The following is a 19097-nucleotide window of genomic DNA, read 5'->3' on the forward strand; positions in this document are numbered from 1 at the left end:
AAGTAATTTTATATTCATTTTGATATATCATGAAATATGTATGAGCCAGACTTTTACATTATTATTTATGATTTCAATATCGGAGTCTTTTTTAAATTGGTTGTTGCCCAATTTTATGAATATGGTGATACAGGTTATAATGTCCACTTTCCATTGCGTCTTGTAAAGATCTAAACTGATCGTAGGGTTTTGGCTAAGATGAATTTGCAGCAAGAATTTTAAAGTATGCCTAATTTTTATTTGGTATTTTTAAACATAAATGGTATACGCATTATAAACCCCTGTTGTCCTCAACTAGTCACAGGATACTTGTTAGGTCTACAACTTACAACTCAAAGCTATAACAACATTTCTTGTATTCTACCTTACTCAAAATTGTAAAGGTTCCGAATATTTAAACAATGATCGTAAAGTCAACTAGTGTAATTACTTCAATTCAAAAAGTGATATATACAGTACTTATTGATATACTTTTTTCTTTCCTTAGCATTTTATCTTGTTATTTTCTTGCTGTTACTGTTGTTATATTACTACAATTTTTTATATTTATTTTTCCTATTTTACTTTTATAATTATTACTTGTAATAAATTTATTTACTAATATTACCTTGTTAATTAATTTACCTTTTGATCCATTGGAAATAAATTAAAATAAAATTGTACATCAAACAGATATAAGATGAATAGTATAACAATTTGGTGTTACCATATGTATATTTTGTGTGTGCAAATCTAGATCCAATGTAACTTGATCTGCATGTTGTGCTACTATAAGTATTATGTAGATTATGTTATGTGTGATTAGACATGTTTATTTGCGATGGAGGAGTGCTAGTAGTCAAGGCTGGAGGAGAGTTCTGATGAGCGTGAGTGAGAAGCCTTTGCTCTTTAGCGACCGGTTTTCGCATCACTTCAATTATTCAGCACCATCGTAGGAATCTTACTGATATTTGTTTTATCGGTCTGGGCACGCAAATGCTGCATGCTTTTTTTGTGTATTCAACGCTCTTTCTAAATTTGGGGTTATATCTATTCCTGTCGGTTAAATACCCTTCTCCGGACACATTAGTCCGTCGAAGGCAACATACTTCTACCTCGCTTTAGTTTTTTTCACGACCTTCTGCATTAAAAGCTGTGATTACACAATCCTTATTAAGAGCATTTGGAATTTGTGAAATTTCACTATGGGATTTTGAAATGTTTCACATTGAACTGGTTATATAAGATATTGTCATGGCCGGTGAGGAAGTACTTCAGAAGAATTCAAGTCACCGCCGCTCCACCCATTCTTGCATGTCTCGAATCACTCTGGACGTCCAGGGACTGACTACCCATTAAGTTCTTTACGCTGAAAGTTGTGCTTCGTCTCACGTGACCCCCCCCCCCTCCTGTCCTCGTAAACCTACTTTCCTTTAAAATCGAACATATCGATATGATTGGCCATTGCAACCAACAAGGACAGCTCTCTTTACCATTTTTGTAATAAGTTGTGGGCGTATGTGTATCGGTTTATCAAAATATAAATATTTGTATATTCAAATACATATGAATACATATACAAATACATATACATAAATATTGTATATTCAATATTTGTATTATCAGATATGAGGAAATGAAAATCCATCGTGACCAGGTGGAGTATCTTCAACAACATTAATATTGTGAGTAGATCTTTTGGGTGTTTCAGGGCCGCTGGCGGACATGCTGAGCGACAAGGTAGCGTTCCCGTACGAGACGATCCCGCACTTCCCCACAAGCACGGTGCCTGGGCACGCTGGGCGACTGGTGTTCGGTAAACTCAACGGCGTGCCACTCATGTGCATGCAGGGCCGTTTCCATTATTATGAAGGTTACCCGCTCTGGAAGGTAAGTCTTACTTTTAGACGCAAGCATCAGGCACACTTAAAATATTAACTAAAACATCTCCATAGCGTACACACACACATGGGTCACAGGAAGCTAAAAATCATGGTTTATTGGTATCGAGGCATCCACAAACAACTGCAGCTCAAACAGACATCTCCAAGTAGTCCATAACTCACTCACAGTAATCGATGGCATATTATAATAGTAAACGTGTTTACAATTTTCGACCTAACAACATTTAACATCATCAATTAACATTATTTAGTCATAGGAGTTTAAGCAAACACAGTAAAACTTATATTAAAAGTTATAAAATGTTTAATACATCACTAAGCTTTCTGAACGATATCTACATCTAGTTAGTAAGGAGGTTCTTTAAAAGTGTTGCATTTTTACGGTATGGAAAGGGAAAAATATTTTTTCGTATTCAGCAAATATTGGTAGCTTAAATGATTTCATTGCTTGAAATTTATTTTTGACGATGGAAGGATTATGAAGGAAACAGGATTTTTCCGGACAATTTCCATCGTTCAGTGGAACAAAAAATCAGTAACACTACGTTTAGAGATCTGCAAAGAGATCAGATTGTAGATCTCGAAACTTTTAGTGTTACTGATATTTTGTTTCACTGAACGATGTTAAATGATTTATGTTGTTTGAATATTATCACATTGAGAAAATAAATTATTAAACGAGATATACAAAGTACTTTAATATTAAAGGGAATTTTCTTTTTGATACTGTGATTGCATTAATGTATCATGGCAAAAGTAGGGATGTCAAAAAATGTATAATTATTTTTATTTGTATTTTAGAAATGATAGTGTTAGTTTTCTCTTAACACAAATATTTTTGTGTTAAAAACAATGGATATTTTTTTAAATAAATTGTAGAATGTTTACATATTTTTATGTGTGTATCGGAAAATATACAATTTGCATTAGAAAAAATAATAAAGTTATATTTAGAATTTAAATTAGGCTAATTCATCCTGAAGTAAGTTTTAAGGATACTTGGATTGTAAGTATAAATCCAAGTAGAATTATACATAAATAGTACAAGTTCCCAGCAGTTGTGTGGTTATGTGATATTTCAACTTATTAAAAATAACCGGTTCATAAAATATGGCGGCTGTCTCTAATTAGTTGTTAATTTATCTCCGCCCAACGTTTCTTGTCCTAGTCCTTCGTGTTACCTGTGATAAGTACTAATTACTTCAGAAATAAAAAGTGACGTTAAAGTTGAAATGGAATACCTCCTAGCAGTCCGAGTCAACCCTCGCATTGTAAATGCCGAGCCGGTTCTTTACTGGAATTATGTACCACGCATATAAAATGTTCATCCCTTTTACCAATTTAAATTTAAATCCAACGTTATACCAACTATTTTCGTTTCATATCTAATAATTGAATAATAAATTGTAAACTAAAACCCTTTTTACAATTTATTATTCTAACATAAAGATAGCCCTATAATGTGGAGTCCATAACATAACTAATTAATGAAAAATAAATAACTGAAATGTATTGGGCTCGCCTTTACAAGACGTTCGAAGCTCACATATAGTGAAGTCCACAATGCGTTTATGTCAGTTTTAAATTTCAACTTGTTTTAGAAATTAAACCAAAGAAACCTTGAACAAATTTGTGAAATATTTCAGCTATAGAAATGCCAAACTCTTCAAAAAATAATGTTTTCTTTAAGGAAACAAAAATATATCAAAGTGAAACACTTGCATCGGTTACAACTTTAGTAAATCAATGTTCCCTTCATATAATATCAGGTTTTGATAATTTCAGGTTTATCGATTCATCTAAATGAATGATAGGGCAAGCAATGTCTGGCCCATATAAGAAAAGATGACCGTCATAAAAGTCGTCAGGTTTACAATACATCGTATCTTTTTGGAAAATAAAAAAAAAACATTCTTAACATATTTTACATTGACTCCAAACAGATTTAAAATTTTTATTTAACAGACTTTATATTGATTTCCAACATATATAATTATTTCTAGTCAATTAATCAACAAAAGTGTTAAGATTGATTTTGTAGAATAATGATTTTTATATTAAAGATCAAAAATACATACAGATATTTTATTCATTTTCAAGAGATGTTCATAGTTGTACACAGATTTTATATCAATATTTTACAATATTTACATTTGTCTTGAACAGATTTTACATTCATTTTGGTAGATTTTAATTGTTTTTCTATTGCCTCCGAAAGTGCTGTGGTAACCCTATATAATTAACGAAAAAGACTTCGTTATAATCCTTTAATACGTGGACATAATGTTTTCAAAAAGCGATATAAAATATACTTTATAAAAACAAAGAATAAAATAGTAAACATATAATAATATATAAAAATATAAAATAATGTTTTGTATCAGCTGAAATATTCTAATATAAATGTATATTTATAATCTAATTTTTAGAGGTATATACCTAAGAACATACATCAATACAATTGTATGTACCAACAAATCGGATACATTGAAGATCAGCAAAGTATTTTATTATGCATACAACATGTTTTATTGGATTGGAAAAAGCTAAAGGCCTATTTAAACCTATTTAGTAACTGAATAGCTTAAGCCCATTTAAACACAGTTTTGTTATTGGTAATTTTACTTCACTGCAACAGTGTTTTAGTTTTTAAATTCTTATCAATGAAAAACGTTACTATGTGAACTAACAGATGAAACGTATCATTAAGTCTGTAACACAAGATTTGTCAATTGAAGAATTAAAATACCATATATCGTTCTTAAGCGCTTTATTTCAGGCAGAACTCTAGATCAGAGTATTTTTCTTTGCTTGACTTTATTACTGACAAGCCCAAATCGGAATTTAAGAGCAGTTACACTCTAAAAATATATCCCACTAATATTATAAATGCGAAAGTTTGAATGTTTGGATATTTGGATTTGGATGTTTGGAGGTTTGTCCTCGAATCACGCTGATACTGCTATACGGATTGTGCTGAAATTTGGAACAGGTATAGCTTTTGGTCTGAATTAACATTTAGAGTGCTTTTTACCACCCATAACACATTCATTTCACCAAATAAAGTCGAATTCAAATTGAAAAATAAGTTTGTTTACATTCGAATGTTATGATAAGAACAAAACGTATTTTGACAGCTGTTGACAGCTATAGTTCGACAAACTTTCTGAAACATCTGTTTACATTTGAATCAATAATAGGTAAACAGTGCTTGATCGGTAGTGTAATGCAGATAGTAAATAAAACATTAATATATAAATATTACTCCAGATTGCGCCAGTGACGAATTAAAATCATCTAATGCATTAAATACTGTGATAAAACTAACCTTAATGAACAAAGTTATAAATGATTTCACATAGTTACTTTAAACTGGTGGGCTTCCTTGACATTATGATATTACATTTTAACAATGGCTACGGAAAAACAGAGAAATGAATACTAACATACCTTAACGATTTATTCTTTCCCTGGCTACAGTCCAAAAAACAAGTGTAATGAAAAACTTTAATAACGATTATTTTGGAATGTTGCATAAAATTAATAAGGATTTCCCCTTTATACCGGAAGTACATAAGAAGTACTGTAGACCTCTGACTTGATTGCGCGCGAGAGGAATGCGGCAGCCATTGCTGGGGCGCTTCTCCGTCACCGTCTACGACCCCCAACCGAAAACATCGGTTCTGTCCAACATTGACAGCCCAACCCTCTGAATATACCTCTTCATATCATAATATCACTATTACACTATTTGTAGCCTATTCAACACATTTATTTTTTTTAATAAATAGTTTTATTTCTGGAGTAAACTTCATGATGAACACTTGATACTTGGTAATTGGCAATAGAAAACACAATTTCAAATTGAACTTTTATTATTATGTAAACATAAACCAGAATAAGTTGTGAAAATACACGAAATATATTGATAATACATTATAATAAATATGTTGATAATATATTCTATATAGTTGGTGTATAATTAAAAATATATAATAAACAGAGTATTTTTGTTACATATTTTATAAACACTGAAGTGAGAAGTGGTAATTTACAGTACGGTATTTGCCGAATACATAATACATTGTTTAAGTTTAAAAGTTACAAGTTGATATTTGAGGAAGTTGATTCTATTTGATTTCTAACATAAAAAAGGGAAAACAGCAGGAAATTTTGCTTTTATATATATATATTATATATATATAATATATATATATATATATATATATATAAATAATGTGCTATTTTAAGACTTACAATTTAATCATCACTTGTACTTGGAAGAGGTTGAGCCAGTTCACTGTCAGATATTTCTTCCTCACTGTCATCATCTGACACTTCACTGTCACTGCTGTCCATTCCGCCCGACTCAATCACGAATTTGTCGATGGCATCTTCCATCAAGCCGTCCTGTTCCCAGTAGTGTTGTTCTAGCTTTCAAAGTGTGGTTTACAGCCTTCCCAGTCGATCTTGCTAACAGAACTTTGCGCTTCTCGTGTTGCCTCTTCCAGTTTCGTTAGTGACAGGTCTCCTCTTTATGTTGTTTCCTTTCACCACTCTCTTGATTTTAGCCCAGGCCAGCTCAATTGGGTTTAATTCACACATGTAGGGTGGTAATCTGAGAACCGCATGGCCTCGCCTCTTCAACGCCACGTCGATGCGATACACCTTTTCTTTAGGTTTGTGCTTTTCTATCAGCTCGTATAACTGAAAACTTTTTTCATATCTGCTGAGCATTGTATGTTGTTGTTACTATGCAGCCAGTCTATCATTTCCTTTTTCACAGCGTACTTTGTTGGCGCCTTATTTTCTTGATGGCAATGTAGGGTACATTGTCCATTACAATAACACTTTTTTTCTGGAAGGAGTTTTTCTTCAGCCCATTTCTCAAAATTATTACCATTAATTTGTCCGTGGTAATCCCCCGTCGCTTTACCCGCCCTAAAAATTAAAGCAGCCCCCTTTAAGAAATCCGTTTCTGTAGAACCCGCGTTTATAACAATCAGTCTGTTGGATGAACTTGTGTTCGTCAACACACCAGGCACTTCATCACTACTCCAGCACTTCCCGAATGTCAAATTGTTGTCCACCCATGTCTCATCAATGTAAAATATTGGTCTTTTTTCATGTCGAAACCGTTGGATATCTCTCAAATAACGAGCACGCCAATTAACTATGTCTGGCCGCTCGATAAGAATTTTTCTTAGTTTGTTACACCGTTTCCACTTAAATCCCATTTGGTGCAGGAGTCTTCGTAGGTTTCTTCTTTCCAAGGGAAGTCAAGTTTTTCTTTTAAAGCAATTAAACAGTTTAGGAACAGTGGACACTTTCTTCCTCACTAAATAAAAGTCACTCACAACATCTCGAACGACTCTTCTATCAAAATCATCCATATGAAATTTCTTCTCCTCCGAGTACGGCCTTTTCTTACCAGGGTAGTTAAAGGTGTCTCTCCAGCTGCATCTCCTTCCTTTCTAATGCTAGAAATTGTCCTCACCGAAACACCAGTGTAATTCTTGACTCGCAAATTGCTCTGTTTCATTAAGTGCTGTAAATTACCAGTTCTCGCTTCTTCGTCACACTTAATTATCACTCTCCTTATCACTTCTCTTGCTTCACTATGCACAGTCTGTCCTCTTTTACGCACCGACGCCATTTCTCACAAATAACTAGTAGCTACTGAGCGTGTAACAGCGCTAGCGCAGTGACTTTCCGTGGCGCCGTACACAAACATCATGAATAGTACGTGCGGTTGCTAGGCAACGACCTATTTGGCCCAATCGCGGAGCGGAACTTCCCCCTCACCCCTGTGTCCCCTCGCACGCAAACAAGTCAGAGGTAGGTAGTAGTAGGTAGTACTTCCCCCTAGGTCGTAATAGGCTTTTCAGTCCTAGCTAACGCAACTATACCAACACCATTTTGACCAAAATAGATTTCCGAGAAGTATATAATCGATCGTATATAGTATTTTAATCGAGGCAATATGGTAAGCTAACCTGTGACATAGTAGGTAAGGGAATTTAAACGGCCTTAAAAAGGCACTTTTTAACCGAAGTAGGCATCTCGGTCCTATGTAAGTAGTATATATATTTTTTCTTCGTCAGAACAACAAGGCAAGCTCTACTATGGTACTGTAAATATCTTAGACCTGAAATATATGACAAGAACTGGAAATATACTCTTTTTGACCAAAGTAAGTTTCCGAGACCTGTGTGATCCGATATTTGTGTTTTCTTGATCGGGATTATATGGCAGATTCAGCGGTGACGTTATGTATATAATTAATTAGAATCAGAAATGCTCCTACACGTGCCAAACATTATATAACAATTAAGTCAAACTCTGATAGTATTTACTATGAACTTAATAATATCTACCTGATGTATGCCTACTTACGTTTTAAAATGTTTGTAGGACTCCCATCATATTACATCATAATTGCTTTTTATAAGGACTTCGGTTCTAAAAATTGCGTGCGAAGCCGCGGGTAACATCTAGTAGCTAAATAAATAAGTGAGGAACCTTATTTACAAACCCTCACTAAGATAACCTTATCCACTCCTTATTACAACGTGCAATTACGATCTGTTTCTCTGGAAATCTGCATTACATTTGTGTAATGTTCATGACAAACACGTCATTCTTCGCATATTTATCTACTTTATCACTTTGTTTTTGTGCTCTATATCAGTTTTCTCACTAACTAAAATGTACTAAAGTATTTAATTTTATAAGACACTGAGGTATTATTATAGTTATATCTGCAAATTGAGAATTGAATCCAGTAGTAAGGTACTCACTCAGATATTGCTCATTTAAATACCATATTAATCGTGTAATATATGAAGATTTATTGTTTTGTGCATAGAAATTTTAAATCAAAGCCTGTAACAAAACTCACATTGCAGTAATCCATTTTCAATTTTTCTTAATTACATTTACAACATATCAAGTGATGTAACCTGAACAGAAAGATTCGTTTACGGATTGTAACAAATAACGTTGAAACCCCAATTCTTTTTAACTAGACTAACACCTATTTATAAACCAATGTTACATTTAAGTAACAAATTTAAAATCGTATTGAAAATGAACAGCTAAATTATGCAATTCTTTTGGTTTAGTGATGTAACAGCATTGCAGATAGAAGAAAATAATCCAACCACAAAATGTAGGTAATCCTATGGATCTAAATCTCTTAATTTTCTATAATAAGGTTTTAATTTATTTTCTTCAAACTCAGTGTTGATATAAAAAAGGTTTGAATGTGAGTCCAATTCATTCCAGCCGTCACATTTTATAATAAACTAGACCTGTCACTTGAGTACCTTGTACATATCGTAGTAACAAATCAATTTCAAGCTAACGCAACGCCGCGTCGTTCCTCAACATTCGTTGGGTTGCTCATAAAGTTTAGTTATTACACCAGTTTTTGCTATACCCACGGTTCAGGTTTTACTACTCTGTCGAAGTTATTCTTTTTGGGAATAGCAATTAATTGCCTTTCCACTGCATTCAATTTACAAGTATTCTCCTTTTTGAACGCGTTCCGGGCGTCCCACGCGATCTATCTCGAACTGTTTACAGACTAAGGCCTGTCGGTAAATGTTAAAAAGTATCGATAAAAATCAAAACTACATGGATAGCAATACTTCAACACGTATTCTAGTGCCCTTTCAATTTTTAATTTGTATAGCTGGGCCGCACTGTACCCATTTGAGACTAACTCTTCCTAATATTCTACGCGGTCGGGCGTCTGCCGCAACAACGTGTTAAAACACATTTTAATCAAACACTTCAAATATGAAAAGTTGCTTTAAAATGGCAGTCTTAAATGTAGATAACGGTAACTAAATTAAGTATTTTCTCTAAAGATCATAATGGATTAAATATTACGAACAGTAATTATTAAGAATGATTCATGCCTTCCACCGTGTCATAATTTACAATAATTCTTTGTTTAAAATCTGTTACTGACGATGGGTGATGTAAAAGGATAAAGTATTTCGAAAATTTCAAAATTTAAAAGTTTGTTTCTCTTATTCCTATATACATTTCTGTCGGATATATGTAAGAAAGATTCACGAGGTTTCCCGCCTGCCCGGGTTGGTGCACGCATTATTTGGTATGGGATTTTGGCAGCTCGAAATGTCCTGAAATCATCTTTAATATTTCATCAAGGTGGAACTGTTCAATTTAGTGTAGCTACTTGTCGTAATAAGCTCCTTTGTTTTGGATTAAACTTTATTAAATTTTGATTAATGGCAGTCCACCACTCGTATTTACGCGACAACGTAGTACATATTGATGTAAAAACTTTCATTTTGTTCATCTTCATTTAATACCCCTTTATTATGTCTTTATCATCAGTAAGGTTGAGAAGAAATGCGCTTAGATATTTAAACTTCCATCTATTGATATTTACTGAAATACATCACTGGAATATCTACCCTTAGGCGCTATAACAGTATTTTTAATCTGTGAGTGTCAAACGGAGAGTGAAACTAAGTGGGATATGACATAACGTCATACACCTCTTGCGTTATCTGAGTGTCGCACTAAACTAACAATGGCACGTTTCCCAAATTATCTGATTCTGTACCAATAATCAATGCTAATGATTAGTTTTTCTGGCGTTGACTACGCCAGTACATGATCACGTTGTTGATCTGTGCAGTGCTCAATGCCTGTCAGGGTGATGAAGCTGGTGGGCGTTACGCATCTCATCATCACGAATGCTGCTGGAGGGCTGAATCCTGACTACGAGCCCGGAGACATCATGATTATGAAAGACCACATCAACCTGCTTGGGTTTGCAGGAAACAATCCCCTCCAAGGAGTCAACGACGAAAGGCAAGTTTTTGTCAGATAAACTGCACATGTTTAGCATATATTTAAGTAATGAACAACGAGTGTACGATCATAACGTAACTAGACATTGAGCCATTACAGAGGTTCGACATTCCAGAAGGTTGATGATTAGATTGGTTAATTCACTGTACGCACTAATATGGTAATGCCGATAATAATGATTAATAATTAATTGTGCTGTAACGACTGGAACTGATGTCTGAGTCCTGTGGTGTTGCTATATGGAGCTTAGGTTTCAAGTGATGCTGTGATGCTATTGAATTTTGGTTGGGTTAATGTCTTTTAAGTATCATATTCACAAGCCTTTAAATGCCTTCCCTGAAGCCAGGAAAATACAAACTCAAATTAGTGATAATTTTGCAAGGAGTTATAAAAGTGTAAAGTCGTCGTTTTGGAAAATTTAGAAACAATTCTCAATAAAAAATAGCTGAGGGTAACGATACAGTTTTATTTACAAATGTTTACAGTATGTGTATGAGTACTGAATTAAGGAGACTGTAACCTTTTAAGTAAACTATTAATTGAGTAATCTATATTTTTAAATACAGTATGACTTGAGAAAACCTACTATTTTTTATGAAATAATTCTAAAAGAAGGCTACCATTTGAATACACAAACAAGAGACCTTACTAAAATTTCATATAGCCTACAACACATGTTCTGAAAACACTCATATTCGTGCCCTCAGCCGTATTCCTTACGACTAACTCACAATTGTCCAAATAAATACTTTTAACTTCTAAAGTTTTCTTGGAATTACTAGATTTTAAATTTTTCTGTCGTCAAAGATGATATAGGCTACTAATGGATTTTAACTAGAATTTTTTAACTCAATGGATTCCATAAAAACCTTTGTCTTCATTTGGCTCTTCATTATTTCCAATTTTTAAGAACACCATACTGACTTTTCCTTTATCCTAAGTTAAAAAGTCAGCTTAAGAAACCTAAATGGAATGATATATAAAAGTATGTGACAAATTTCTATTCAGTATTATTTTACAGGTTCGGGCCAAGATTTGTAGCGATGAACCGGGCATATGACGCGGGGCTGCGGGCTGTGGCATGGGACGTGGCCAAAGATCTAAACATGGCGGATGTCACGCGAGAGGGAGTCTATGCTGTGATTGGAGGACCCAATTTTGAGACCATCGCAGAGTTGCGGATGTTGAGGACTTGTGGTGCTGATACCGTTGGTACGTTATTTCATAAATAAATTTAACATAATATTATAGACAGCATCATCGATATTATAGATAAACCACTTGCAAGGAAACCTGCGCAGAAGCAAATTTCTGAGCAGTACCGCACAGGAGGGGCCCCTCCAGTGGTGGGGAGTGGGACAAGCACCTTCTTTTATCTGTTTATCAGCTGTGTGGATCCTGTCTCTCTCGCACAGTTTTGTTTACACTGCAGCTATTTTACCTGCTCTATAACTATATTATATTTTTGTGTGTAGGCATATACAAGTGTGGCAGTCTAAGCGTAAAATATTAATTGAACAGATTATTGTATCCATAGACGTATCCAGGGAGCTAGCATTTTGTTGTGAGGTTAACCGCGCAGTGGCAGTGGCCAATACAGATGTATCGTTAGGTCTTGACCCGTTCAATTCGAACGGGTCAGTCAAGTGAACGAGTGATCCGGATCAGAGTGTTTCAAAAGACCCGTTCACCTCGAACGTTTCGTTCACTTTTTCCTGCCAACTTAATAAATTTGATATTTTTCAAATTAGATATATTATTTGTTATGATCGTTAAAACTTACAATGTTATAGTTAAGTTCATTTTAATACCTTTATCCATGAAAACTAGCTTAACATCATATGGAACTAACTAAAACTATAAAGTCCTCAGCTCAACAACAAAATGAATTGCAGAGGGATCTTGACGGTGTGGACCAATGGTGTGTTATCAATGAAATGGACTTGAACCCAACCAAGTGTGTTTCCGTCTCCTTTTCCAGAGCCAGACAGACTCTTCTATTTGACTACTACCTCCAGGTAGCTGCCATCAGAAGAGTGGATAGAATTCGCGACCTCGGAGTACTTCTGACATCAAACCTTGACCCCAGTGCCCATATCTCGGACATTTGCAGCAGGGCTAATCGTGTTCTTGGACTTATCAACCGAACCTGCCGCCAGCACTTTGCTATTCCTGCCATAGGAACACTTTACGTCACATTAGTTCGGCCAATACTAGAATACTCCGTTACGGTATGGTCCCCACATCAGGTTGGTCACTGCTCTAGTCTTGATGCTGTACAAAGACGCTTTCTACGGATGGTTGGCGTGAAGATGGGATATCGCTACTTGGAGACAAACTTGGAGGAAATGGGACAACAGCTGCACCTTCCTTCCTTGGCTGCTCGCAGGGCTCTACTGGATCTCATGTTCCTCTACAGACTACTAAATAGCCTTATTGATTGTCCGAATATCCTTCAGATGATAAACTTCCATGTACCTCGTCAGTCTCGTCACCCTCAGCTTTTCTCAAGGAATTTCCATCCGACCAACTACACCTACTACAGTACTCTACCCCGCATAATGAGACTTGGTAATGATGCCTGTGCTGTTCTTGACTTCTTTGGCCCTTCTACAGAATCTTTCAAGCGGTGTGCACTCGCTTTCATCCTAAAGTAACTCAACATGTTTTCATACTACTAATTTAACTAAGCTGTAAATAAGCATTATGCATGTTAATTTATTCTATTATCAATCGTCAATTCTTATTTATTAATTGTTACTATCCTTGTTATTATAATTGTTATTTACTATCGTTACTTATTATTGTTATTTATAATTCCATTTATTATTGTTATTTATAATTTGTTATTTATTACTGTTATTTATAATCTGTTATTTTTTATTATTATTTACTATTGTTATCTATGATTGTTGTCATAACAGCTGTTATTCATAATTGTATTTATTAGTCCTTGCACATTCTTTTGATTGTTATTAATGTCTTTTCTGTGCAGCAGCCTTCTTCTTTGTTGTTTTCAGTTGTACAATTTCTATGTAAAATGGTGTATTGCCGTAAATAAATAAATAATAAATAAAGTGTACGCGTTAGGGCACAAAATCGTTCAGTCATTCCTTTCGTTCACTGCTAACCGATTAAGAATAAAACCGTAATCGTATAACTCAACAAGGGGAGTAGGGAGTCTGGGCATTATGAAAAGTGGTGGAAGTTAATCGGTTGGATAAAAAATATCGTGTTATTTATAAAAATAAATTATTTTCAAACCAGAAATATGTCTATTTAGTTTTTATTAATTTATTTAAAACATTTGTAAGGAAATAACCTTACTTATGATAAACCAAATGCATATCAATCATCCAAGTCCATTGATTATAAGTATTAACATTTAAAATGTCTAGTAATGTATCCTGGTAACTTATAATTAAATGTTTTTATCAGTTTTAATAGATCTGTTTACATTGACTAGATTCCTGAAACTATACATTTATTGTTATATACCTGTCCATTTACTATACAATATGCTGTATCTTCCTCTATTCGAACACAACACTAAGCGAATCCTTTCGTTCACTCGGTCATTATATTCAGACGTTCATTTTGTTCGGTCAACCAGAATAACACGCTATAGCGGGAAGGCTCAGTAACTCTGTACTGACCGGTTTAACTGAACTCAAATCACCCAGGGTCTTTTTATAAACGATCTACCTATAACAAAGAAACGTGATGTTATGTAAAGATGAAAAGTAAGAATCAAGGTAAAATTCTCTCTCCCTCCCACTCTCCTCTCTTCCTCTCCTCCTCACCTCATCTCCCTCTCTCTCTCTCACTCCCTCCTACCTCGCTCCCTCCCTTTCCCTAAATACACGCCATGACAAAGTTTTAGTAACTAAATACAACAGCAGCATTCTTTTAAACAACATTTATTAGGTTTTATCAACTAACACACAATTATGTACACCATAAACGAATTTGTTATTAAAACCACTTAACGAAATGTGCCTATCGGAAGAAGTCACAGATAGCTGAAGGATGGCCCATTCTAACAGTATTAATCTAGTGTATTAGTGTTTTTAAACTACAATAATTTGAAAAAGAATGCTGTTAAACCCAATATTGTAAATTGTACTTACGTACTTCTCGCTACACACAGGCAATTCATCAATAGTTCGTTTTTTAGAACTTCGGCATTGCGATCATTCCGACACTGTGCTCTATAGCGGCTGTTTGCTAGCTCAGCCTGAGGGGCTACACAGAATGTTTATAGAGTGGCTAATCTATACTTATTAATAGCTGGGCAAATTACAGGTCAGAATGACGGAGTAGTGAGTAGTGGGGCGGAACGATTGTCTCAGCTGTGCATGCGCTCCGACTGCTTTGTATATCTGCTCACATTCACGTCACTTTTTTAACTCGTGACCAATACCTTGTAATTAATTTTTGATGGGTGTATTCGTTATTTCCATAATTACAAGTCAAGTGCCCATGGAGCTGTTCACGGAATTCGCTCGAAACTAAATAATTATTATATAACTAAGACGAAATTATATAACTGATACTGACAAATTTCGAAGAAACGCAAATAATCTGAAATTGAAAGTGGTATATAAACGTAATCATATTTTCAATTGTATTTTATTGCGGTAATTAAAAAATAAAGCAGTTAAGGTAGTGTTAATCGTGGGATACTTAAGAGTTACAACAAAGATCATTGTTTCACAGAATGGTTCTCGTGTACCTCACATTTGATTGTATTGTATTTTGTAACTTAGTTTTATTATATAGATGTATATTTATAAAATATTACTGAAGGCTTATAAAATAAACATAAACAGCTTTAAAGCTCTCCTAGTATTTTAAAAGTGCGTTTCCTATGAGTGAGCGTGCTATAAAATGTATTTACTTGTAATGTAGGTTTTTCAGTTGCTCATAGTTATATAACAAAAACTTCAAAAATTTGGATACTGACGTAATTTATTGAATAACAAAAGGTTGGTATATTGAACTGTTTTGCTTCCTGGTATTTCATTTTTTTTTTATTTCAACCTCCTTCCATAACATTGTGCCATTTAGAAATTAGTGAAAATATTCCTAGTAGAAGTATTGGTTAGTGAAATATTGCAAAAACGGATAGGGACCATCATAGGGCCCATGTTAAACTCACATCGATGAAGATAAATGCTACCATGATGACTACAGACAGTTAATACACAATATCAGGGTGTCCTACTCGTATATACAGGTACCTGTAGAATAATATGGGTTTAAAACCAAGCAAAGCTCTATGTTTCAGTTCGAGCACTAAAACCCTTAATGGATGCGGATACAATATGAGGCTTAGCTAAACTAGCGCGTAATGAAAGAGCGAATTCAAACACAAACCTTCATAAATTCAACAGTAAATATTTTCATCCTTGTAGTTCTACACTTTGTTGATAAATATTTACAGATTGATGTGGACACGGTTAAAAATTATTGTTCGTATTACAGGTATGAGAACTGTTGCTGAGGTTAATACGGCATACACTTTGTTGATAAATATTTACAGATTGATGTGGACACGGTTAAAAATTATTGTTCGTATTACAGGCATGAGCACTGTTGCTGAGGTTAATACGGCATACACTTTGTTGGTAAATATTTACAGATTGATGTAGACACGGTTAAAAATTATTGTTCGTATTACAGGCGTGAGCACTGTTGCTGAGGTTAATACGGCATACACTTTGTTGGTAAATATTTACAGATTGATGTAGACACGGTTAAAAATTATTGTTCGTATTACAGGCATGAGCACTGTTGCTGAGGTTAATACGGCATGCACTTTGTTGGTAAATATTTACAGATTGATGTGGACACGGTTAAAAATTATTGTTCGTATTACAGGTATGAGCACTGTTGCCAAGGTCATAACTGCAGACACTTTGTTGATAAATATTTACAGATTGATGTGGACACGGTTAAAAATTATTGTTCGTATTACAGGTATGAGCACTGTTGCCAAGGTCATAACTGCAGACACTTTGTTGATAAATATTTACAGATTGATGTGGACACGGTTAAAAATTATTGTTCGTATTACAGGTATAAGCACTGTTGCCAAGGTCATAACTGCATACACTTTGTTGATAAATATTTACAGATTGATGTGGACACGGTTAAAAATTATTATTTGTATTACAGGTATGAGCACAGTTGCTGAGGTCATTACGGCATACCACTGCGGAATGACGGTGTTTGCCTTCAGTCTAGTAACTAACAAGTGCATCATGGACTACGATAGTCTGGAAGAGACTAACCACACAGAGGTCATAGAAGTCGGTAAAGTCAGGGAGCCACTGCTTAAGAAGTTCGTGTCTAAGTTAATTTCACGTTTCTCTGAACTACAGAAACCCGTGCAATAATTTATTGTATTACGTATAGCAAGAGAAACGTCCCAGTATTCATACAATATTTTTTAGTCTAGAATAGAACTAGTTTTAGTATTTCAAATGGTCGATTATGTGTTTTGCATTTTTGTATTGAGTAGTTTTTACACTAAGTGTATTTTTATGTTAAGGAACAACTGCAAATTATTTTTTAACGTGTTCACGACTTTTTTATTTGGCTCTAATTTTACAATAATAATGACAAAAACCTGTAATCTTTGTTTTACATTAAGCGTCTAAGTATAACGAGAAAAGTATGTTTACTTTGCAATACTGCACCCAACAATTATTTCACTACGTTTGTTCAATGTTTCTCCGTGTACTCCAAGGAGTACCTAAAAATTAATTTGCCTTAAAAATTAAACAATTGTGCGCCCAACGGAGTACACGATAGTCTGAGGTGTTAATTTAAGCGCGAGATCAAACTTAACAAACCAACAAGACAGGCAAACAATAAAAACGCAGTAATGAAATACGTAGCAAAGTGTACCCCTTCTGGCTCACGACGCACTTTACGAAAGCGCGGTGGGCGGATACACGACGGTAGTTGTGAAAAATTGGCTACACGTCGTCGTAAACGTGTTTTAATTTGTAATCCATGATTAGATATGTTAAACTGCTTATTCTTAATATAGTATGTGTTTATAAATAATTGAACTAATTCCATTTAACTTGTTTGATTAACAAACAAGATTGTATTGTTTCGGTGTTTTAAAAAGTATATAGATTGGTTATTTTATTGAACTTTAACAGATTTAACTAGGAATTATTTATAATTTAACTTGCCGTATATTGTTTTTCTTTAAATAAATCCAATATTTGTATTTGTTTTAATTGTTCGTTTAAGAAATGTAACTGCTAGTAATGTAGTACAATCAGAATACAAATTAAATACTAATGTATTAGCAGACATCTTCGACTGTGTATATAAATTATAAAACATACAGATACAAATCAGTGCTGCTAAAACAATTCGTTTAGTTATACAACAACCTACACGATTAATATAAACCTGCTAACATTCAATCTGACATACAATAGGTACAGACTACATAAGGTGTTAACAGTAGGCAAAATGTGAAGAGTAAAATAAAAATTTGATTAACGGAAAAAATGTATTACACTTGGTGGACATTCACGCAAATTACAAAAATCGTGTTTTAATAAATTTCAAAGAAGAAACTGAAAATTTCAACACTACCTATAAATGTATTGAACATGAATAGAATTGAATTTTGAGATAATTTTTCGAGTTCATTATATTATTAATTATTTCCATTTGTAAAGAAAACTATTATAATGAAATATTAATTTAATTTAAATTTTTGAAATGAAACCAAAATATAGTTGTGATTGTTGATTGTCGAAGATGTCTTGTCAAGCCGACATCAGATGTGTGACTATTAAATTTTAATCGCATTAATTGTTTAAACGAAAGTGAGTGTAGTATACTTTAAGTACTAGTATAAGAACTGTTTCCTTGTTAATACTGAGTACAAAAAAATCAACAATTAGATTGTTGTTTGATTATTTCATTTAAATCTATTATGAACTAAGAGAACTTAACTGTTGTTATTGTTATACTCCCTGACTGTTTATTGCAGGGTGTAGTTTTTTATTTATTGCATTTAGTAAAAGTATTATTTAAGATAAATAAACGTTGTTTTTATCTGATTATTTGTTTACTTTCTGTTATAATTGGCTTGTTCTACAACTACTTGTTTACTAAGCGGACCAGCGATCACTATCACAATGGTCATAATAGTGTGTAAGGGTCGAATCAAATTGTTGAGCCAGAATGTTTTTAAATTTTTGAAACCTTCGAATAATCTTTTTATGACATAGTTTTTATAAAATACTGTAAAAAGTATTTGTTTAGAGGGTGAGTACTTTGGTGTTGAAAGATTCTATGGTAGTAAAAAGATACTTTTCCCCA

The 19097-nt window shown here is 33.9% G+C and overlaps 1 protein-coding gene across 4 annotated transcripts in view; it reads left to right on the forward strand.

Annotated features, from left to right (window-relative positions):
• Nucleotides 1-18835, forward strand: part of LOC124354189 (purine nucleoside phosphorylase-like) — a 61749-nt gene extending 42914 nt beyond the window's left edge. For 2 of the 4 annotated variants that reach the window (XM_046804461.1, XM_046804462.1), the window contains exons 3-6: nt 1673-1869; nt 10561-10736; nt 11758-11948; nt 16917-18835. In XM_046804461.1, coding sequence (XP_046660417.1) covers nt 1673-1869; nt 10561-10736; nt 11758-11948; nt 16917-17137 — 785 coding nt within the window. In that variant the 3' untranslated portion in view covers nt 17138-18835. The remainder of the gene's footprint in view (nt 1-1672; nt 1870-10560; nt 10737-11757; nt 11949-16916) is intronic. The other 2 variants (XM_046804463.1, XM_046804464.1) reach the window with 1 other exon arrangement.
• The last annotated feature ends 262 nt before the right edge of the window (nt 18836-19097 follow it).

The sequence above is a fragment of the Homalodisca vitripennis genome, chromosome 2 (genome assembly GCF_021130785.1).
Source record: "Homalodisca vitripennis isolate AUS2020 chromosome 2, UT_GWSS_2.1, whole genome shotgun sequence".
Lineage (NCBI taxonomy): Eukaryota > Metazoa > Arthropoda > Insecta > Hemiptera > Cicadellidae > Homalodisca > Homalodisca vitripennis.